Source organism: Periplaneta americana, chromosome 1 (assembly GCF_040183065.1).
Source record: "Periplaneta americana isolate PAMFEO1 chromosome 1, P.americana_PAMFEO1_priV1, whole genome shotgun sequence".
In the NCBI taxonomy this organism is placed as follows: Eukaryota; Metazoa; Arthropoda; class Insecta; order Blattodea; family Blattidae; genus Periplaneta; species Periplaneta americana.
In genome coordinates this window covers 212,618,140-212,643,407 of record NC_091117.1, presented here as the reverse complement: position 1 = coordinate 212,643,407, position 25,268 = coordinate 212,618,140, and the positions used below count along the sequence as shown (strand labels likewise).

At 38.1% G+C, this 25,268-nt stretch overlaps 1 protein-coding gene across 6 annotated transcripts in view; it reads right to left on the bottom strand.

The window, feature by feature from the left end:
• Window positions 1-25,268, bottom strand: part of LOC138707872 (protein argonaute-2-like) — a 129,983-nt gene that overhangs the window by 42,921 nt on the left and 61,794 nt on the right. For all 6 annotated transcript variants that reach the window (XR_011334410.1, XR_011334409.1, XM_069837902.1 and 3 more), the window contains 6 exons: window positions 20,063-20,153; window positions 16,046-16,187; window positions 7,470-7,589; window positions 7,043-7,159; window positions 5,044-5,165; window positions 3,327-3,511 (listed from right to left, as the gene is read on the bottom strand). Coding sequence is in view for 4 of the 6 variants with exons in the window: in XM_069837902.1 (XP_069694003.1) it covers window positions 3,327-3,511; window positions 5,044-5,165; window positions 7,043-7,159; window positions 7,470-7,589; window positions 16,046-16,187; window positions 20,063-20,153 (777 nt within the window). In the remaining 2 variants the exon portion in view is untranslated. The remainder of the gene's footprint in view (window positions 1-3,326; window positions 3,512-5,043; window positions 5,166-7,042; window positions 7,160-7,469; window positions 7,590-16,045; window positions 16,188-20,062; window positions 20,154-25,268) is intronic.

Sequence of the window (25,268 nt, the reverse complement as noted above, 5' to 3'; positions counted from 1 at the left end):
CCTTAATACACAAACATTCTTATATTTTATAAGGCTCCATCGTGTTCAGCAGTATCAAATAACATAACCTATAATTATATTATGTTTATAACAACCATTAATTATTAATGGATATGACAGGTACATTCATAAATGTTCAATTAACTACTACTAAAGGAAAATTGTCGTTTTATAAAGCTTTATTATGTTTAGCAGTATCAAACACCATAACATAATAACAACTTGGAGAACAGTCAACCTTCTTCTTATTGTCCGCCATTATTTACATAGCACAAAAAACCAGTGTCTCCAACAGAGTGTACGGAAAGTCGCCAAAAAGTAGTTGTAAAGTCGCTAGATTTCTCATTATCAACAAATAAAGATCAAATTTTGTCACTATGGGATGCTAAAAAGGTCACTAAATCCCTATTTAAGCAATATAAAAGTTAAAAGAAATTTATAAAGCTTTATTATGTTTAGCAGTATCCGGCCCTGGAACAATTTTTCCCTTGAAATTATTTAAAAGAAATTGTTGTTGAAAAAGAGTTAAAGTCACTAGATTGGCAACACTGAACAAACCTGTGTAACATGGTCCGCGCATCACGTATTTCACCTGTTTATGCGATGTTGCCAAATCCTTTTCACGTGAACTTAGACTGCATTTGAACCAAGGTAATTTGATTGCAGAAAAGTTTTATACAATAGAAGAAGTGTCTGAACTCAGTTCACTTTTCGATCTTCGATCAAAGTTGATCTTTAGTCAGGGAGTTTTATACAATTGGGCCTCAATATTACTCTGGCCATTAAACCAGAGAAATATATAGAAACCCCCCCCCCCCAAAAAAAAAAAACAAATTGACAACCCTATGAGAAGGAGTTATTTAGACTGACTTCTTTGAGTAGGAGAGTCTTTTAAGCAATAACACTTACGACAGCAAGCAGAGCTTATCTACAGGAGATACTGTGCCATCAGAGTAGAAGATGGCAGGGGCAGCTTTTGGGGTAGTGCCAGTGTGCCATGGCACCGCCAATGAAATAAACAAAAAATAATATCCTAAAAAGCAGTTGTAATAGTTTATTTCTACAGTTTTTTATTCGTATTTCATCTGAACAGATCGGGACGCACTCTTGCAGCGTTTTTCCGAACTCTGGAGCCACTTCTGTGTGGCACTGCTTACGTCCATATAACACTGTACAAAACGCTACTGATTCTAGTTTATATACGTTTCTTATGGCAGACTTTCAGCTGAATTCAGTTTGACTCAGTAGTTAATATTCCGCCCGCTAGAGCACAGCAATGCAGAAATTTCGCTAGATGGCAGGGTTGTTGGAGATGTTAGGAAGGGAACCATCAACCACAGACTTGCACGAAAACACAAGTTAAAGTTCCGTGCCAAATGTTAATGTAATGTTGCCAATTCAAAATTAATGCATATAACTTGGATTTGAATGTGTAAAGTATTATCCATTTAACTATACTGAATGCAGAGATAGTCATGGTTCTTTTTAGAAAGATAAATATTTTTTTCATATTATGTAACACTGTTTGTTAATGTTGTGTAATATTTGTTTTATTTTGCAGCAACTAAATATCTCTACACTGTTGCTATAGTACAGACGTGGGCATTTAAAGTGATGCGCCGTACTACTCTGATTGCTGCAACACGCATCATCTGTTAATGTAATATTCAGCGGTGGATCGCGTGAAGTATTGAAACATGGAAAGTTAAGTAATTAAGCAGGACAAAAAGATACACAGTTTTCTACAAATGTTATTTTTATGAATAATGACAATGAAAGAAAACATATTTCCCAAAACAAATACAAACTATTTTACAAAAAGCTGAAACATAACTTTATTTCTAATTTAAACAATTACAGTAAAAACCTTATAAAACGATATAAAACGTACAATTCCACAACAGTTAAAAAGTAATGCCATAATCTGAACCTATCAGTCACTAATTTGCATCCTTTGAAAATAAAATTAAGAAACTAAGGAAAAATAGATTCTTAACAAAATATCAAGCACATTACCAAGAAACAGAAAAGCAACACTTAGGCTATTTTTTAACTTCTTACTGTAGTTCTTTGTTGTTTTTGTCAATTTACGTCAATTGGCTCATGCCCTTAAAAGAAAGGATTCGTTTATTCTTCTTCGTCACGTAAATCAGCAAGTGTTTCAAAATTTGGAGTTATGTCAGACATTGAAATTGTGAGCTGATAGAATAAATTTTCGTCTGAAATGCGTGATCTTGATTTGGATTTTACAATGGCCAACTGAGAAAGAAGCTGTTCACAAATAAAGGTTGAGCCAAACATAGAAGCAATTTTCATAACAAAACTCCGAAGATGTGAATATTTTACTTTGCAAAGTTGTTTAAGCTTGGGGTTTTGCGGCCAGACCCGCTAACCGTTACTCCACAGGTGTGGACTACTATTATTATAAAAAATAAAAAAAAATAAAATTGTTCCATTAAAACGAGTCTTTTCATAATGTCGCTCAACGTGCTAGTAAAATTTTGTAGCATAATAAGCACCTAACGCTTTCCCCTTCTTCGCAACAAAAGAATTCACTTTCCCCATTCTTTGTGGAAATAATATTTTTGTACTTTTTTTTTTTTCAGGAGCTTCCTTACAGAGCGACATTTTTTTTTTTAGTGAAATCCACTGCTGACTGCCAGTATAGTACTTCAACTGGTCGGACAGGTACCCCAGCTAGGGGTGTGGAGGGAGGGAGATCACGTCCTTGCGTTCGACTCCGTTCGACATGTACTACTGATGCCCACATCTGCTATAGTGTTGATGCTTTTGTTAGTGATACATGAGATATATGCAGGACATGAACATATGTTATTCAGGCTGCTGCCTTGGATTCATCGGCCTGTTAAATAAAATGCAAACGTGTTCGTTTATTATTTATATCACTGTTTATCTCGTGTGTTTTTGCCCGTAATTTGATTAGTTATAAAATTTATTTGTATTTGACTAACAATACTGTGAAAGTTTTGCATTATCTGTATCTGTAAATTTCGTTATTAGTTTCGGAAATGTTATTGTAACTGTTACTAGATACATTATTAACTATACACCTGGTAAAATAGCTGGTTTAATTTGTGTTTTATTTAACATAATATAAACGTGAGCTGTGAGTATCAGTTTTTACTAGGGTAATTTGCGTAAAACCTTTTTTCATTTTTGGCACCACCACCAGAATGCCTTACCGGCCGCCACTGGAAGATGGATACACGTAATAAAAAGTATGTTTATCATTATCAGACATGCAGATACTAAACAATTTTTTTAAATTATAGCTGCTGAAAACTTGTCTTTCCATCAACACTCACCATATGTATCGCCTCTATCAGGAACAACCACAACTACCAGAGCCACTTCATTCTTTACAGACTTCAAGAACTTTTCCAATTCAACTGTATCACGTACTGGAGCAGGCATAGTCCTCGGTGTTAATGGATCACCTATTCTCATGCCACAACTATTTCCTGCTCTCTTCATTTCTTCAGCAAAATTCCTGAAAATATTATTCACTTGAAATTCAGTCATGATAAATATATATAGAAAGAGAAATGAGGAATAACATATCCCAGGATGCAGTTATCATTAACCATAAAATATTATCACATTCTTCTTTATTCTAGAACACAATATCACCATATAATAAATACAGCAATTCCCTCCTTATCCACAGAATCTGTATCCATGTTTCATTATCCACAGTTACTTCGGCAATAATTATTTTTTTCGCATTTCTATAAAACTCAGATTACCAGGAAACAATTGGCATTCATACAGTCCTCTATGTAGATTGAAAACTCAAAAAAGTTTCATATCCATTGTTCAAGAATTAAAACAGAAAATCCAATATCCTGAATTTAAACGAAAACTTACAAATTAAACCAAACCCTTTAACTCTATTAAATATAGAGTATAATCTAAATTTAACAGAAGAAATACTGAAATCAGAAGTAAACAATGAAATACTGAAACAATTAATATTAGGTACCCTCCACAAAACTGGCTTCATTTATACACTGACGGATCCTTGATCTCCAGAGAACAAGGTGCTGGTGCAGGTGTTACGTGCTGTCTCTTCTCACTTTATAGATCTCTTGGATATGGAACAACAAGTTTTGATGGAGAAATCGTTGCAATAAGTGAAAGTCTCAGGAATCTTCTATGCCTCATCAATAAATTTAAGAATTCAGTTATATTGTCAGACTCCAAAGCAGCTATTCTATCAATAGTCTCTAAACACACACCCTCATCTCAAACAGCAGAAATAACTAAAATGCTCTCTCAATTAATATCAGTCAATAAAAGAATTGTATTCCAATGGATACCATCCCATTGTGGAATCCTGGGAAATGAGAATGCGGATGCTTTAGCAAAGAAGGGCAGCACTGCTACTTACAGACCTGTTACTAAATCTACGTTTTACTCTGTGAAAAGATTTATTAAATCTACATACTTAGCCTTTAACAAACAAAATTTGATAACACAATCTCAAGGGAAAAAATGGAACTCTCTGCATCAAAATCCACAGTTAATTCCCGATTTACCACGAAAATCGTCTGTAGCTGCATTTAGATTGGCAACAGGCCATGATTGTTTGGCCAAACACCTGCATAGAATTGGAATAGATCAGTCCCCTAACTGCCCATTGTGCAACTCAAACCAAAGAATGGATTCGGAACACCTCAAAATCTGTGCTTCAGTGGCTGGCCATGATAATATCTTTGAAAAATATTGGTGTGCAAGAAGTCAAATGACTTTACTGTCAAATGCCTGGCATTAGAAAACAACAACAACATAAAACTCTTTTGGACGCCTCTGTATATTTTTCAGGAAAAGTGAGTCCATGATTGTGATCATATAAATTGATGAGTATATGAAATGTAAGATATAATATGCATAGAATATAATAAAATAATTTTTATACATATGTTTCTGACAAATATATAAACGTGAGAGGGCTGGAAGCAGATATATAGAAACGATTTAGAGTTTAATGGTGGACATTTACAGTAAAAATACTCAGCTTACCACAGAGTATCTTCTCTTGTGTATCTGTCCAAATTTAAAATAATCCATGACTTCAATTCTGGGCTATTGATGAAAGATGCGCCTCTCCACACACCACTTCTTGGCTTCACTTTTTGTTGATCCTATAATGTGTATGAGAGAGATAATTGATTAGAAGTCATACATTTACTCAAGTTAAATCTGTGCTTCAGTGGCTGATCATGATAATATCTTTGAAAAATATTAGAGTGCAAGAGGTCAAATGACTTTATTGTCAAACCCCTGGCATTAGAAAACAACAACAACAACAACATTTACTCAAGTTGGGAATTTACCACCATTTCCATTGCCATCGATACCACAGCCAGTGTTGCCGTTGCCACTACCACCACCAATCTGTGACGCTTTCAGATTTTATTATAAGAGAGATTTCGTGCCTATTTCTTATATGGAAACAATATCCTTAATTTTTCAAAGGTTCTGTCTTTCAGTTGCCTCTACAGAGATTAAACCCTCTAGCGAAAGTGAAGATGAAATGAATTGCCTCAGGCATTTGTTTATTTCGAATTATTTATTGGTGTGCCACCTTTTCTTCTGTTCCTCTATCACATTGCCAATGCTGCCATCATCACCACCAGCACAATGATCTAGGATATGCAGTTTCTATAAACATTAAAAAAATTGTTTTTTCTTTTTTAGTTGACTATTTAACAACGCTGTATAAACTACTCGGTTATTTAACGTCGATGGGATTGGTGATAGTGATATGTTTATTTAATATTTATTTATTTATTTATTTAATCTGATAGGATTAAGGCCATAAGTTCAGATATATTTCGTGATGGTTAATGATGATAAACTACTTTTAATTATCTGTAGAGCTTTTCATAGATAATTTTTTGGCAATTTTTAGAATACCAAAATGTGTTCATTATGCAAATGAGAGAAATTATTTCAGAATCTATACTAATAATAAATCTGTAGCCAAAATTTTTCTGGTAATTTTAGATTTTCCAAAAATAATTGGTATTAACATGTATAATTAACCATCCTGAAACCGAAAATCGCTTTTTCGAAATTTTTGTTTGTATGTCTGTCTATCTGTCTGGATGTTTGTTACCTTTTCACGCGATAATGGCTGAACCGATTTATATCAAAATTGGAATATAAATTAAGTTCGTTGTAACTTAGATTTTAAGCTATATGGCATCCAAAATACGTTATTTAAAAGGGGGGTTATAAGGAGGCCTGAATTAAATAAATCGAAATATCTTGCTTATTATTGATTTTCATGAAAAATATATTGCATAACAAAAGTTTCTTTAAAAATAATTTCCGATAAGTTTTATTCTATACAAAATTTTGATAGGACTGATATTTAATGAGATAAATGAGTTTTAACATTACAATAACAACGCCATCTAAGGCGCTGTATTGAAATAAAAACAAATGACTTCGTCTATAAGGGGCCTTGGACAACAGCAATCGAAAATGTTTAATAGCCTAAGAGAATGTTTCTGTGTTTGTATGAAGTAACATCGGAATTGTTTAATTAATTTTTCACCGTTTGAAAGTGTAGTTTCTCTAGATGGACATAATTCTACAATGTTAGTACAGTAACTTCTGAAACATATAGCAAGTAATATAAAGTATACACATTAACAGTAAATGATATGTCAATCTTCATTAAACTATGGTTGCATGTAATAACAATTAAGAAACCTGCTAAAGGAATTGTCATTGCACCAAATGATTACTCTGTGGACCAAAATGATCGCATTTTAATTATTTAAATACAATTTAAATTAAGTAATACATTAGACGATTTATTCTTCTATAAAACACGAATGTTCCCTGGATCAAATGTCCTATTTTAATTATGTAATTACTTTATATTTATTTCTAACAGGTGCAGCGGAGCGCAGGGGTACGGCTAGTTACAAATAATATGTAGTTTCTTAAGATTATGAATCTCATAAATTAAAAGAGGAAGAATCTGCAGTAAAATAATTCTTCTCACCCTGTATTCCAAATCTGGAGGAGGCAATACTCGAGCTTTCACTTTTTCGAACTCACCACCAACAGACAGACCAAATTCTCTAACACAAGGATCATCATTGAAGTTCACCGACCTCAACTGAAATTACACAAATAAAAACATAATTTAAGCATAATGCAAATGTTCGAAGCTTGATGAATTGAAGCACTGCACATTTTTTTAACAGTAGTAAAATTCATACAAAATACTGTATAAAAATTACAAAGACACCTCATGAAACTGTATCTTTCAAATTGATAAAAGAAAGAAAGTGTTATTCTTATTTTGTTCAATAATCTTTAGAAATATAGAAAAAATTTGTAATTGAATACATTACAAAATCTGAACTAATATGACAATAGAAGTTGTGATACGCTAATCAATAAATAAAACAAAGCAATGTACATACCGCATTCCTAATCTTTTCTTTCCTTACATCAGTGTTTGTTGCTGCCTGCTTTATCATAGCTGATGTTGACGTTTCACTCATTTTCTTATTAATTGCTTGACCTTTCACCACAGTACAAAACTGTAAAATATTAAAGACGTAAATATGTTAGGAGAAAATCCAAAAACGATTAGGGAAAACACGGAAAATTTACTGGAAGCAAGTAAAGAGATAGGTTTGGAAGTAAATCCCGAAAAGACAAAGTATATGATTATGTCTCGTGACGAGAATATTGTACGAAAGGGAAATATAAAAATTGGAAATTTATCTTTCGAAGAGGTGGAGAAGTTCAAATATCTGGAAGCAACAGTAACAAATATAAATGATACTCGGGAAGAAATTAAACACAGAATAAATATGGGAAATGCGTGTTATTATTCGGTTGAGAAACTTTTGTCATCCAGACTGCTGTCAAAAAATCTGAAAGTTAGAATTTATAAAACAGTTATATTACCGGTTGTTCTGTATGGTTGTGAAACTTGGACTCTCACTTTGAGAGAGGAACATAGGTTAAGGGTGTTTGAGAATAAGGTGCTTAGGAAAATATTTGGGGCTAAGAGGGATGAAGTTACAGGAGAATGGAGAAAGTTACACAACACAGAACTGCACGCATTGTATTCTTCACCTGACATAATCAGGAACATTAAATCCAGACGTTTGAGATGGGCAGGGCATGTAGCACGTATGGGCGAATCCAGAAATGCATATAGAGTGTTAGTTGGGAGGCCGGAGGGAAAAAGACCTTTAGGGAGGCCGAGACATAGATGGGAAGATAATATTAAAATGGATTTGAGGGAGGTGAGATATGATGATAGAGACTGGATTAATCTTGCTCAGGATAGGGACCAATGGCGGGCTTATATGAGGGCGGCAATGAACCTGCGGGTTCCTTAAAAGCCAGTAAGTAAGTAATATAATAAAATAAAAAACTCTGATCTCAAGTGAGTGAAATGATAAAATGCAAGTTTTCAATTATCACAAGTTAAGAAAGTTTTCACATACAAATTCTAGAGGAATAAAAAAATGATTTACCGTATTTACTTGTGCATAAGCCCCACATTTTTTTCGCCAAATTTTGTCATAAAAACAGGGGTGGGGCCCATACGCGAGATGTTACAAGGAGGAGGAGTCGGTAGTCACTGCCTTGCTGAGGGAGCCGAAGAGGTCTTCCTACTATTTGTGTCAAGATGGCGACTATTTATTTCATTTAACGAACGCATGCATTTCATTTCCACTTCTACATTACTAGTATATTATGCCATAAAACTCGAAAATACGATATTTTAAAACAATGAAGTCTGAATTGCACATATGAAGAAATCCCTTCGCTGCTTTAGGAATCAGAGGTGTTTTGTTAAATGCTGAAATCTTACAACAGATGATGTTTATATTAGGCCCTACTCTTTTCTTAAGGATAAAGCATGCAGATATCCCGATACTGAACACGAATGTATAATTACGTGATGCATATAAGAAGAGTATGTATTTATTTTATTTTATTGGGTTATTTTACGATGCTGTATCAACATCTAAGGTTATTTAGCGTCTGAATGAAATGAAGGTGATAATGCCGGTGAAATGAGTGCAGGGTCCAGCACCGAAAGTTACCCAGCATTTGCTCGTATTGGGTTGAGGGAAAACCCCGGAAAAAACCTCAACCAGGTAACTTGCCCCGACTGGGATTCGAACCCGGGCCACCTGGTTTCGCGTCCAGATGCGCTGACCGTTACTCCACAGGTGTGGACAAGAGTATGTATGCAAGGATGTCAGAGGTATGCAGGAACAATAACTGTATTGACCATTATCCTTGGACTTTTTGCTGGCAGGAGAAAAGAGAGGGGAGAAATGGTATGGACGCATGGAGGAAGTCGGTAGGGATGTCACTACAAGGACACGATAGGAGTAAAGTGTGTGAAGAGAGTGGGAGCGATGACGGAGACATTTGTGGTGTCAGAGAGAGAAATAAATGCGAGTCAACAGCTGGTAAAGGTTAAAGAGCACAAGAAAGACAATAGGGGGAAAAATAGGAGGGTTAGGGGTAAGGTAAAGGTAAATTGAGCAGATAGTGAAAATCGAGCGGGCAGTAGCAAGGATAAACCCCCTTATATATCTAAGAAAATGGTGTGTTAGTGGATTCAAGGATTAGTTAAGAAGTGTGCAGTGAACTATGGATGAATAGTGATTAAGAATTAGGAGTAGGTAATGATGATTTTATTTAAATAGTAGGCACAGAGTGGGATATACTATAAAGATAGCAAGAGTAGATGAACTAAAAGTAAGGATTAGCCTAGAAAGGACAAAAAGGTAATATAGACAGTTCTAAAGTAAATAACAGAGTGTAACTAAGATTATTATGTGTTACATAGAACAGTAACAGGATTGTGATGAAACTGTAAATAAATAGGGACTGTAGGAATACTAAGTAGTAAACGAAATTGTTAAGTTTTGTTATGAATAGGAAATAGTAGAAGATAGGATTAGAAGGTAAGCGGGGTTAGATAATAAACGTAAAAATATAGTAAGTAACAAGTGTAGTGAATGAACATGGAGGACAAAGTGGATAAACAATGTAATGATGAATATGTGTCTGTCTTAAATGTCTGGTAGTGTATAAGTTGTAAATAGTGTAAGAATGGGACTGCTGGCCCAAATACAGAAATGTGAAGGGCCAGCAGCACCAGAGAGATTAGTGAGAGAATAAATCATATCATATCATGAGAATCAATCAAATCATATCATATCATATCATATCATATCATATCATATCATATCATATCATATCATATCATATCATAATCATATCATATATCATATCATATATATCATATCATGTAATAAATTTTAATTGGACCGTCTATGCTTATCTTGTATTACAAATAATTTTATTGATTTGTTACATTAACGTTTTCGGTACTATAGTGTACCATCTTCAGATGTATACGTGATACTAAATATAAACCTGGCCAATAGAAGCATATGTTGTGGCCTTAAATAATCTGTGTTTATGTACGTGACATACTGTGCCCATGATCAATTACAGTGGTTATATAGATAAATACCATAAAACACATATATACTATTAAATAGATAAAACAAGCAATTAAAATCAATTATTTGAATCAATTATTTAAAACACAGTGATCATTTCTGTTATGACGTGTGTTTTAAATAATTGGTTTTAATTGCTTGTTTTATCTATTTAATAGTATATATGTATTTTATGGTATTTATCTATACTGGGTGTTCAGTTCAAAATGTGTCATGGCTCGCTGTATGCCGTCATGTGGCTAGCCGATGAGCCTAGAAAATTCAATCTTCCTACACTTCCGCAGAGGTGTATAACCTAAGAGGCAGAAAAGTTGCCTAGCAAGTACGGCGTTCATTCTGAAGAGTACGTACCGATATGTACGGTAACGCCGGTAGTGGCAGGAATGTGAACTGTTTGGAAATGCGTACTGTCGGGATATGGGCAGAGGGTTAAGACGATTACTTACGTATTTATTGACATTAACTTCGACGGTCAACATGGACACGGAGCATTTGATTTGTGTTGTGGAATGTTACTGTACGCAACCGATGATAACAAATACCCTGCGTACGACTTGCCGGCGCAAAACACAGTTTGAAAGAGGTTATGGTAGCACACAGACCGTACAGACCACCATCTGTTGCTACGACGTTCAAGTTATACCGTACACGTTCTCAAGTTCAGATTGAAGAACGCCTTAAATAATAGGCAACTTCTCTAACATATAAGCTGAAACTTGCTTCAAATCGATGACCCAACAACAGTGACATCATGACACACTTTGAAATGAACACCCAGTATAACCACTGTAATTGATCATGGGCACAGTATGTCACGTACATAAACACAGATTATTTAAGTCCACAACACATGCTTTATATTTAGGTTTATATTTAGTATCACGTATACATCTGAAGATGGTACACTATAGTACCGAAAACGTTAATGTAACAAATCAATAAAATTACTTGTAATACAAGATAAGCATAGACGGTCCAATTGAAATTTATTACATTATAGTCAGCTTATCGGAAAATCAAAACAAGATGAAATATATATATCATATATCATATCATATATATCATATCATATATCATATCATATCACATCACATCACATCATATCATATATATCATATAATATCATATCATATATCACATCACATCACATCATATCATATCATATCATATTGTGAGTTTTATTAGTAACAACAATGTAATTTATTCCTCACAACAATAATTCCTTTCTACAATTCGCCTTAAACGCTCTCGGCAACAATTGGATCTTCACTCAACACAGTATTCGTTATAGCACTCCACCGACGACAATGACAGTTTACTTGGATTATTACGCACAACAATGAACTGTTAATCTTAACTAATATTTACAAAGCACTATTTACAAATCAGAACTACCAGTTCTCAGTTCACAGTTCTTCTATCTCAGTCACTCGAGTTCACAGTTCTCGAACCACAGACCTTCAGAGACAGTTCACTGTACTCGAACTCGGGTCCCTCCAACTGCGGTCCACTGCACTCGAACTCAGGCCTTCGGATGCTGACGCAGATGCGGACGCACACTCGAGTCGAACTCCGGCTGGCTTGCTTGCTCTGGCTTTCTCACTGACTGAATAACTGAAAACTCTGAAGACTCTACAACAACTCAACTCGTTCGCTGGCGCCTGCTCTTTTATAGCAAAATCATAGTTGCGAGAACCTTCTACAGGTGTGTAGAGAATTATCTCAATATCTCTACATCGACATTTCTGGAAGGGCCGGGAAGGTCCGTTCCCCCTTCCCTCCGTAAGCAGCTGCGCGCGCGGACTCGTCGCGTGACGTAATACACCCTCTCTCTTCTCTCCACCGCGCGACGTCAATGTTCCGTGGAGCCTGTGCGATCTGCTTTCTTGCGGGACGCCGGTCGTGAGTTCGATTCTCACGTCGCTGTCACATTGCCCCCTCCTTAGGGCTGCTCGTCCCGGGCAGTCCCTTGGTAGGCGGCTAGTCGGGCCAACGTTTGGGGTCCTCCGGCTGCTCCCTCCTTATGGTGGTGCCACCCCATCCTTGGCTTGGCTGGGCAGCAATACTCGTACTGCATGGGCGCCATCTTGCTTTTCCCCTTGGCCCTCCAAGGAGAGCTCGCTGGCCACGGGTTGGTCCTCGGCGTCCATCAGGAACACTTCATCCTGACCAAGACGGAGTATACGGCGCCGGACGTCCACCGTCGCATCGAGTAACCGCATGGCGTCGAGTCCCAGGACGACGTCCTCGGTGATGTTGGCGACGAACACCCACATCTCCAGTTTCCTCTTCCCCAAGGTCAGGTCCAGGAAGACCTCTCTCTGGATGGGCAAGCTCTCGCCTGAAGCAGTCCGTAGCTCGTATTGGCGCAGCGGCGTCCTCCCAGGTAGGCCACGCACGACGTCTGGTCTGGCGATAGTGAGCATCGCCCCAGTGTCCACCAGTACACTGCATGGACGGCCTTTTATCCGTCCTTCAGCAATCAGCCCATCGTCGCACCTTCTGTCGACCGGTTTCAGGACGAGCCGAGGGGACGGTGATGATGGCGCCGACGTGCTCCTCCTAGCATCGGCCCCCTCTCTCTCCTGACTGTTGCCACGTCGGTCGCAACTCCTCCGCAGGTGCCCAGGTTCACCGCAGGACCAGCAGGTGGGCACCCGTCGTCCCCGTTGCTCAGGCGACTGTTGACTCCTCTCGGTGTCAGCCACCTCTCTCTCCGGCCGGTGGCCAGAGCGGTCGCAGTCCCTCCTTAGGTGTCCCGGCCTCCCGCAGGACCAGCAGATGGGCGCCCGTCGTCTCCGCCGCTCCGTTGACTGTTGGCGCTCCTCGACGTCGGCCACCTCTCTCTCCTGCCTGTGACCGGATCGGTCACAGTCCCTTCTCAGGTGTCCCGGTCTGCCGCAGGACCAGCAGGTGGGCGCCCGTCGTTTCCGCCGCTCCGTTGACTGCTGGCGCTCCTCGACGTCGGCCACCTCTCTCTCCTGCCTGTGGCCGGATTGGTCACAGTCCCTTCTCAAGTGTCCCGGTTTGCCACAGGACCAGCAGGTGGGCGCCCGTCGTCTCCGCCGCTCCGTTGACTGCCGCTCGGTTGGCTTTGGTTGGCGCCCCCCAGCATCCGTCGCCGTGACGCTCCTGATCCAGTGCGGTGTTGAGACTCCCGCCGCCGACTTGGCCGCCTCCATCCTGAGGGCCGCCGCCAGAGCTGCGTTGATAGTGCGATGCTCTGCCAGGAGTAGCTGTTGTCTGATTTCGGGGTCTCGAACTCCGCTGCCGAAGGTGTAGGCCGCCTCTCCAGCGATGAAGTCATTAGGTAGGCCCCTGAGCGCCTTATGGGCCAGTTGTTCCACCGCCATCGCGAATTCTTGCAGGGACTCGCCTGACTGTTGGACCCTCGTTTTTAGTTGGGTCCTAAATGCTGCAGCAAGTTGATGGTCACCATAACGTCCCTCCAGGGCCGCCATTATCTCAGCGGCTGTCCCGTCTTCTGGAACGCTGTGAAGAATCTCCGACGCCTGTCCCTGAAGCGCGGCCAGCAGCTGAGTAGTTTTCTCTGCCGGCGTCCACCCATTGTGCTCTGCGATGGCCTCGAACTGGCGACGGAATATCGCCCAAGACGTCGTACCGTCGAACTTCGGCGTCTTGACGTTGTAATGCCTGGCTGAGGGCGATGGTTCCACATGGCCACTACATGAGGTCCTCAATCCTGACGTCGATCTTTCCACGGCCCGTTGAACTTCCTCGGCGATTATCTGTTTCTGTTCTCTAGCCTGGCGATCCACCAACGCGAGAATGTGCTTGTTTTCTTCAGCATGTCGGTCCATCAACGTGAGTATGTGCTTGTTTTCCTCGGCGTGTTTGTCCATCACCTCACTCGTCTGCTCTTGACGACGCTCGAGATCGCGGATTTTGCCGTCGAAATGGTCTACATCCTGTCTCAACTCGGCTACTGTCTCGTTTATAGTTGTAAAATTCTGGTTTAGTTTATCCAAATCGGCCTTAAGTTCGTCTTTCACGATGGCGACAATTCCATCTACGTGGGCCGAAACGCTTTCAATTTGCGTAGTGACGTCATCTTTCACTCCACTTATGTCGTTCTTAACCTCACTAATGTGCCTGTTCATGTTATCTTTTACTTCACTGATATCGTTCTTCATTTCTGCTTTTACTGCACTTATGTCGTTTTTCATTTCAGCTTTCATTTCCGCGATGGCTTGCAGGATTTGCTGTAGGTTCTCCATTGTCGATAATATCCCACTTCTGACACCAGTGTGAATTTTATTAGTAACAACAATGTAATTTATTCCTCACAACAATAATTCCTTTCTACAATTCGCCTTAAACGCTCTCGGCAACAATTGGATCTTCACTCAACACAGTATTCGTTATAGCACTCCACCGACGACAATGACAGTTTACTTGGATTATTACGCACAACAATGAACTGTTAATCTTAACTAATATTTACAAAGCACTATTTACAAATCAGAACTACCAGTTCTCAGTTCACAGTTCTTCTATCTCAGTCACTCGAGTTCACAGTTCTCGAACCACAGACCTTCAGAGACAGTTCACTGTACTCGAACTCGGGTCCCTCCAACTGCGGTCCACTGCACTCGAACTCAGGCCTTCGGATGCTGACGCAGATGCGGACGCACACTCGAGTCGAACTCCGGCTGGCTTGCTTGCTCTGGCTTTCTCACTGACTGAATAACTGAAAACTCTGAAGACTCTACAACAACTCAACTCGTTCGCTGGCGCCTGCTCTTTTATAGCAAAATCATAGTTGCGAGAACCTTCTACAGGTGTGTAGAGAATTATCTCAATATCTCTACATCGACATTTCTGGAAGGGCCGGGAAGGTCCGTTCCCCCTTCCCTCCGTAAGCAGCTGCGCGCGCGGACTCGTCGCGTGACGTAATACACCCTCTCTCTTCTCTCCACCACGCGACGTCAATGTTCCGTGGAGCCTGTGCGATCTGCTTTCTTGCGGGACGCCGGTCGTGAGTTCGATTCTCACGTCGCTGTCACAATATCATATCATATCATATCATATCGACCATTAAGTGGCATGGATTTTTTTTTTATTATTATTAGTGGATAAGTGTCAGCACGTAGAGCTGAAAACCCGGTTCAAGTCCTAGTGCTAGAGAGAATTTTTGTCCGCTCCACCCATCCTTCATCATTAAAAAACTTCTTCGTTTCTAAATTTTACAATAAGAACACTAAGGAAATTCCAATTTCTTTGGAGAAAGAAATATTTAGATTTATTGAGTCTAATCATTTCAACAAGTATTTTCAATATATGGAACAATGGATCTCGTCACATTCAATCTCGAAGTGTTACCGCACTGCAGTCAAATGTATAACCGACCACGTACATGCTCTCAGCTGCCACTCACTAGCAACTACCACTTCTTTATTTTCTCCAATTACCCGGCCCTGATCTAAAGAATCCAGATGCAAACTAAGTCAATTTTAAAAACTTCTTACCTCGAGTGGAACAAAGATTGGTTTTGGTCTATTTGGTGAACCAACATGAAGGCATGGAAGATTTGGGTATCGTAAAGGTACCCGTTTAACTGTCCTGAAGTACTCAAGGACTGTTGTTTGCTGACCATTATCCAATTCAAACCTAGAGAAGAATAAACAATTTATTCATTTAACATGTATTTAAAAAAATTCAATCATTAGGACATAAACTTTGTAACTATATCTACTGTATTCTATATAATTAAATCAATTAGTGATGACAACAGTAGGTGCAAAATTACATTTATTTAACATAAACTATAAAGAAACATTTATTTACATTTAATTTACTTTGCACTCCAACACACTTCTACTCTTGAAAAAATAAATAATAGATAACACTTTTTGTTAAATTACTTTATGCAGGCCATTTTTCTGTTACCTATATAAAAAATAAGACCACTCTAATTTAGGCTATAATTTATCTTATATTAAGATATGGCAAGCAAAATATCTAAATTCATAAAAATCACTGGAGTAATCAACACCGTCTTCAAACACTACCAAGTTCAAAAACATACCAGGCTAAAAGTCTATAAAACACTAACTCAACCAATGAGGCATGGACAATCAGAAAAGCTGATGAGAAAATATTAACAGTAGCTGAATTTAGGTTTATGAGTAAGGAGTGGATTCCTATGTAATGAAATATTCTTTTTGCATGTGGTAAAATACAATTAACAAAGTTAAAAATTCCGAACATAAAGTTTCAAGTTTAAAACCCGAATTTTATTTCACATAAAAACATATACTTTCACAAAAAAATTATGTAAATACATATTTTCAGGAAATCTATTATAAACACATAAATCTTTGAGTTTTTTTTAATTAAATAATTTTTTACACGAAATTTTAGATATTTTAAAACTAAATCAATTATATCACTCAGAAGTACGTCATCTTTTTTAAGAATTCTTGGTTGCTTCGTGTTTCTAAGCGCCGTGAGGTGTATCCGTGATCCATTTTCGTAATAGTATCGCCTTAAGTTCTGAGAACTGCTAGGTAGCGTATCATGTTATCATTAGAGAATAAATTAACATGGACAAGGAGGAGAGATCTTGCAACACATAATTAGGAATGTTTATTGTTGCTGAAGATGATTTCATTCCACGCTTTGTTTGTCAAACACAACAGATAAGAGCTCAGGTATGAACATTATTTAATTTAAACAAATCTCTCGCCTCTTGCTCATGTCTATCAAGTAAAGCAATATATCTTGTGATTCCCTGTTATCGGGCTTCGTCAATTGATATCCTTCAAGATATACTGAAAAATGGTTGTTTAAAAAACGATTTGGCTTTCCTATTAGCAAATTTAAGCTTTTGTGTGACACCATAAAAAAAACTCGAAACATCCAAGAACCTGTTGTCTGAAACAGGGAGGTGCGTGCCGTGGAAATTAAACTAGACTCGCTACCAGGTTCAGAAGCACATGTACTAAGGGACAAATTCCAGAATGTCTTTGGGAAAAAAACAATGAATATAAAAAAATGTGTAAAGTTGCTCAAGTATTGGAGGGTGTGCCTGTAGGTGAAATTGACGGTGTTTGTGTTTGTGACATTCCTCTCTTTAAATATGCACGTCTGACATCCTGTGATGTGGAAAGATCGTTTTCATAGCATAAGTCGTTGTTCAGAGATAATTGGCATGCATTTGTGATGGAGAATTTGGAGATGATCTTTGTTGTTCACTGCAATTCTCGGCCAACTACTAGCACTCAAGTGTGATTGGTGAGTACCTAGTAACATTTTTTTTTTCCAAGCTAACTAAGATACTTTTGTCATATTTAAAAAAATATATTTTTTCATTTTTAGGAAATATTTTCGTACTTTTTAGTACATAAAAAATAAATATATTTAAATTTTTTAGCACATAAAAACCCGCTCCCTATTTATGAGACAGACGCGGGATGATCATTGCTCGAACACGGTAAAAATGAAGACATACTGAAAGAACTAAAAATAGATCCTATAGTTCATTTTGTTCAACAATACAGACTTCAGTGGAAGAAACATGTCCAAAGGATGGATCGCATTACATGGCCTAGACAAATTCTTGCCTATGTACCAAGAGGAAAGAGAAATTTGGGAAGACCACGAAAACATTGGCATGAGACCATAACAGATCCACTAGGGTCTAACACATGAAAGAGATGACGACGATGACGACGACGACGACGACGATGATGATGATGTTTTAGAAAAAAAAACGGAATGAGCAGAAGGAGCCATATGACTAGGTGGCATGGCAAGTGTGTTGATCTTGCAATTAATATGAGAGTTGTTATGCAATAGTGAACATGGCAGTGAGACTTGAAAATTCCATGCAGAGGAGCAATGATTAGAGATACATTTGATCTCCTCCTTCATAATTAAGCTCACTTTGAGAGAGAAAGAGAGGTAAAGAGTGTTCGATTATAAGATGTTTAGGAAAATATTTGGGTCTAAGAGGCATGAAGTTACAGGAGAATGGAGAAAGTTACACAATGCACAATTGCACGCATTGTATTCTTTATCTAACATAATTGGAAATATTAAATCCAGACATTTGAGATGGGCAGGGTATGTAGCACGAATGGGTGAATCCAGAAATTCATATAGAGTGTTAGCTGAAAGATCTGAGGGAAAAAGACCTTTGGGAAGACCAAGACGTAGATGGGAGATAATATTAAAATGGATTTGAGGGAGTTGGAATATTATTTTTTTATTTTATTGGGTTATTTTACGACGCTGTATCAACATCTAGGTTATTTAACATCTGAATGATATTGTGACAGCGACGTGAGATTCGAACTCACGACCAGCGTCCCGCAAGAGAGAAGATCGCGCGGAGCACTTTGGGATGGCGCGCGGCGAAGAGGGGAAAGGGCCAACGTGGCGAGAGAGTGGAGCGAGAGTGCGCGCGCATCTGGTGCTGGTAGAGAGGAGAGGGCTCTGGCTTTTTCTGGAGTGCCATCTCTAGAGACGCGTGGAACCTTCGAGGCTACGTCGCTGTGGTTATAAATTACGGTCGCGAAGGAATGACAGCAGTTTCAGAGTTTTCAGTTGATTAGTCAGCCAGTCAGTGAGAAAGCCAGAGCAAGCAAGCCAGTCTTGTGTACCGGAGTTCGACTCGAGTGTGCGTCCGCATCTGCGTCAGCATCCGAAGGCCTGAGTTCGAGTGCAGTGGACCGCAGTTGGAGGGACCTGAGTTCGAGTGCAGTGGACCGCAGTTGGAGGGACCCGAGTTCGAGTACAGTGAACTGTCTCTGAAGGTCTGTGGTTCGAGATACTGTGAACTGGAGTGACTGAGATAGAAGAACTGTGAACTGAGAACTGGTAGTTCTGATTTGTAAATAGTGCTTTGTAAATATTAGTTAAGATTAACAGTTCATTGTTGTGCGTAATAGTCCAAGTAAATTGTCATTGTCGTCGGTGGAGTGCTATAACGAATACTGTGTTGAGTGAGGATCCAATTGTTGACGAGAGAGTTTAAGGTGAATTGTAGAAAGGAATTACTGTTGTGACAAATAAATTACATTGTTGGTACTAATAAAATTCACAATATTAATATAAGAGAAATGTAGAAAATAAAAAAATAAATAAGTAAAATAAAATAGGAACTAAAATTTAAATTTAAATTTGAATGAGTTATTGAATAAACTACTATAATGAATATAATCTCAAGGGAAAAAATGGAACTCTCTGCATCAAAATCCACAGTTAATTCCCGATTTACCACGAAAATCGTCTGTAGCTGCATTTAGATTGGCAACAGGCCATGATTGTTTGGCCAAACACCTGCATAGAATTGGAATATATCAGTCCCCTAATTGTCCATTGTGCAACTCAAACCAAGAAATGGATACGGAACACCTCAAAATCTGTGCTTCAGTGGCTGGTCATGATAATATCTTTGAAAAATATTGGAGTGCAAGAGGTCAGATGACTTTATTGTCAAACGCCTGGCATTAGAAAACAACAACAACATTCATACATACCTTTGTCTTTGAGGGCTCTGTACAACTCGGTTCACTTTATATGTCCTCTTGCTAGATGGATTGTTTGGAAGCATGTACTCGATTTTGAGGCCTGAAATAAATTATGATTAAACTTTAATAGTGGTATTTATGACGCAGGCCGTGAGGTTGATCAGATACTGTGAAGAAGTAACAGTGTCTACACTCATGGGATGTGACATCACCACCCCTTAGATCCCCTACTTTTTCTAGTGTTTATAAATGATCTTGCCCCCCTAATAAAAGATGTAGGTCATCCCATATTATTTGCAGATGACACAAATATAGTAATTACAGCCAATAACTCCAACACATTCCAATCTTCAACAGAGGAAATTCTCTTTAAAATATGTGACTGGTTCTCAGTCAATAAATTAGTATTAAATTGTAACAAAACTAACATAATTCAATTTAAATCCTGTCCAAATTCAACGTCGCAAATTTCTAGCGCAATAATTAACAATAGATCCCTATTAGAAACAACAACAACCAAATTTCTTGGCTTAAAAATCGATGTGTTAAATTGGAAAAATCATATTAAAGAAATTACCCCCAAACTAAATTCAGCTTGTTTTGCTATTAGATCTATGCAAAAGATAGTAAATATCAATACCTTAAAAACAATATACTTTGCATACTTCCACTCGGTAATGAGTTTTGGAATAATATTCTGGGGAAATTCCACAGATAGTAACAATATATTTCTATTACAAAAAAGAGTAATTAGAATAATAGTAGGTGCCAAATCTAGGGAATCGTGTAGGACTATTTTAAAAAAACTACAAATAATGCCCATGGCTTGTCAGTATATCTTTTCATTAATAGTCTTCCTCATATGTAATCGTGAAAAATTTGTAACTAATTCAACAGTTCATAGCATAAATACACGTCAAAAAAATTACTTTCATACTCCATCGGCAAGTCTATCGTGCTATCAAAAAGGAGTGCGTTATATGGCAGTAAAAATTTTTAATAGCCTCCCTATCGATATAAAAAATGAAACTCAAAACATAAAATTATTTAGGGCCAAATTAAAGAAGTACCTAATTTCTCACGCCTTCTATTCTGTAGGTGAATACATGACATTCAATAACACTTCATGAAATTGATACTAAAACTATGTGTTGTACTAGTAGACAATATTGTAAATCTCGTCTGTATATATTTCATCTAGACTGTGACTATAAATTAAGATTTTATAATAGTATTAAGTTTTTTGACTTGTTCCATATTCTAGCTGTAAGCAATGTATGAATACCATGGAATGTTAATAAATACAATACAATACAATACAATACAATACAATACTCATACATGTAGTGGGGAAGTGAAGACGTCAATCTGAGAGGAAAGGCTCTGCTATAGTTTCTTTACTTGATTCAGCTAAATATTTTTAATGGGGAACCAGTGCCTACTTTCTTTAGTCTCAGGGGTAATAAGAAGGTTGATTCAAAAGTCCAGAAACTACTTCTTTTCTCTTGAAGGTGTGCCAACACTAGAACTCTGGTGTATACAGAGTCCGGTAAAAAAATGTACTGCCCGTGCCTCACTTCCTGAGCTGTTTCTTTGCGGGGCGAGATGCAGAGGGGGTGAGGAGGAGATCCTGGGTACCGCATGTGCCTACTACCCTACGTTCAACACATCGGCCTTTTCAGGATTCCTTTCGTCAGCTATGGAGCAAGATCAGCCATGGACAAGCGAATGTATAGGCTGTCCCCTCACGAAACAAATTATGTCCTTCTCATCAATTCCTGTAACTAAACACTAACAGTCTTACTAATAAACCGTGTATAGTTTTATACGAGACTTATGCAGAGTTGAGACAGAAAACGTGACTAATAAACCGTGAATAAGCTATGGACGTATAAACAGGCTGTAACTATACAATGGGAATTGCTTTGCAGTAGTTATATACACGAAACCCCTTGTTTAAGCGTTGTATATAGAGAAAAAATGACCGCCCCTCTAACAGCTGTTCGTATCGACTGTCATTTTATGATGATGGTTACCTTGTAACCACAGAAGAACAAACCAAAGATCATAGAATTATTAGAAGAATAATATTGCTGTAGCTTGTACTCTTTGACCAAAATGTAGTGAGGTAATCGATTAGAGCCAGTTGTACTATCGATATTTAACACACCACACTAGAGCGCTCTACCGGATGCAATAGAGAACCTCAGATATTCTATTACCTTTCGTAACGAAGTAATGACGAAACTATGATGTAGCTGTGTAACAGTCATACTGTTACACACGACATATGTAGTGATTATTAGTAAGGAATTTACACACGACTTATAAACGAGCTACTCACTGGATAAGTATAAGACAGTTAAACATCTGTATATAGAGTTTTTATTAGTAAAACCGTAATACCAGTGGTAGACTACAGTCTCTACTTGAGATTATCGACCTAATGGTGATTACGGTTGTCACGTGTACACATCCGTAAACTCTTTCCTCTATGGCAGTGTTCCTCAAACGTTTATCCACTGTGAAACCCCTTTTAATCTAGAGTGTAACCAGCGAATAGGGATTATAAAGAATGGACACTGAGCGAATTTTCCTGTGTTTTGTTTCTCTGTGTGCCAGCAGCTAGTTCAACTTTCAAGCGCTAGAGGTAGTGTAATCGAGCATACGCAATAATAATAATTGAGAATAGAATTAAGGCACAGGATCCAAACATCTCCTACCTTATTGCATAATCCAGTAACGCTTTGCTTCAAATAAATTCAAGTTAACAGCTTTTCCTTATTTATCAGTAACAAACTAGTTGTAATAATAATATTTTATATTTCAGATATCATAAATTATATTATAAAATAATACAATGCATTAAAAAATTAAGTATCGAATTCGTTTAATATTTGTATAATAATATAATATAGGTATATGGTTTTACTTCTCGTAAGAGTTTTGTTTTTCCATTTTCAGCGCTATCAAATCATTACATATATTAATTGTTGTAGGGGTCAACGTCTGAACTCTCATTATAAAGGAACTCTAGAGTCTAGACATTACAGTTAATGAAGGATTTATTATTTTATGGATCCAATTTATTTTATTTGAGTACATAAAGTACCTAGATGTATTAATTATATGTATTATATTTCCGCTGTGTTGACTGCTAGCTGGTGTGATGTCAGCGCCAACTCTAGGGAGAAAGCAGAATCTGACGCTCTAGCTGGCTTGAAGGTCATTGAAATCGGTCCGGCTACATCAAAGGTACCGACGCGAAGTGTCCATTCTTTATAATCCCTATTCGCTGGTGTAACTGCGGAATCCTTGTACTATTTTATTAGTAGGCCTATTTAATAGTTAACAGACAAGTGAGAGCTAGTATCTCAATAATTCTGTTCAGTGGGACGAATGTATTTGCTTTTTAAGCCTGTAATCTGGTTTTATGGCGGAAAGTTGTAGTCTCATTTATGCTATGCTTCTGCATTTTGTCTTTTCGGTATTTTGTTTTAGTGGACACATACGCAGAGAATCCAGTGATGAAAGTGATAAGTATTATGGGTATTTTCCGTTTTAGATATTCATTAGGCCTAAACATATTTTTATTACGCATATTATTGGAATATTATTATTACGCATATTCTTGGATTATTATTATTATTATTATTATTATTATTACTATTATTATTATTATTATTATTATTATTATTATTATTATTATTATAGGTGGTTTCATGTTATTATTGGTTCATATTTCCGTAATATATATTTTTATAGTATCCACTAAGTATAAAATAACCACCGGAGCAGCCCAGTCAGCTAAGGCGCTTGCCTATCGAGTTAGTGGGGTTTAAAAAAGGGCGCGTCAGCATCTATGGCTATTTGTGCCCTTATCTAAAATTCTTTACAGAACAGAGACTATACAATAATCAGAATGCTTAAAGAACTAAAAAACGTTGTCACGATTAAAATGAGGTATACAAATGCAGTTTCAGCAGGGTGATGCATAAAACATTATAAAAATCTGACCTTAACTAGTATTTAAAAAGAGACAAAATAACAATACAAATGCTACCATAAATAAGTTATCTGGTGTATTTCTAAAATACTCGGATGTAAAATGTCCGAATGTCAAGTTTGTTAAAAAAAAACTTATATACTAAATAACGGGAAATGCGTGTTATACTAGGCCTACAATCCTTCTCTGCTGTCATAGCAATAATTTTCTTAGGGACGTAAGGCCTGATGTCAAGTCCACAAGTGTCGTCTGACTCAGCAGTCTGAGTAGCGGCGTCTACATATGTCTGGGTTGCGATCTCAATTCGCTTCCCAGGTATGTTCGTAAGAGGTGGCGTTTGTGTGGTGGCATCGATTCCCTCTGTTGCTCTCTGCAGTACAGACGCATAGGACTTTTCAGTTGCCTTCTTTTCTTTATCTAAAATACGCTTACGTGCCTCAAAGAAGCTAATATTTTCCCGGACTCGAAGCTCTTGAATCGTCTTTTCCAGCATATACTTTGGGCAGTTTTTAGAAATTGAAGCATGGTCCCCAGAACAATTCACACAGTGCTCGGCGCCAGTACATTGGGAATCCCCATGGTCTGCACCGCCGCACTTTGCACAGATGATATTGTTTGTGCAACGTTTTTGCGTATGTCCGAACCGTTGGCACCTAAAGCACCGCATTGGGTTCGGCACATACGCACGCACAGGGACACGCTCATACCCAACAAAGATATATTCTGGCAAGAGAGACGTTTCAAAGGCCAGAAAGACTGTGCTCAGGGGTTCAGTCCGTCCGTCCCGCTTCCATATTAAACGGTAAGCCTTGGACACGGACTGTTCCGCCAGCTCTAATTGGATCTCTTCATCTGATAGACCATCTAGAGAATCTGTATGCACAACTCCTCGCGTGGTGTTAAGCGAGGAGTGTCGTTCAACTCTGATGGGGTATGACCCCAGCAACTTTGCTTTCAACAGCGTCTCACTCTGTTTAGCAGATGCAGTCTCAACGAGGAGACTACCGTTGCGGAGTCGAGTTGCATTTCTGACCTTTCCAACGAGTCCATCGAGCGCACGTCTCACGTAGAATGGACTAATGTCTTTCATAGTTTTTTCCGTTCCGTCCAATGTGATACTGATAAACTTTGGAGGCGGCACTTTTACAGTAACTTTCTCAGGGTCCAATTCCATAGCAATTTTCGTCATATGACCACCAGTCGTACTTT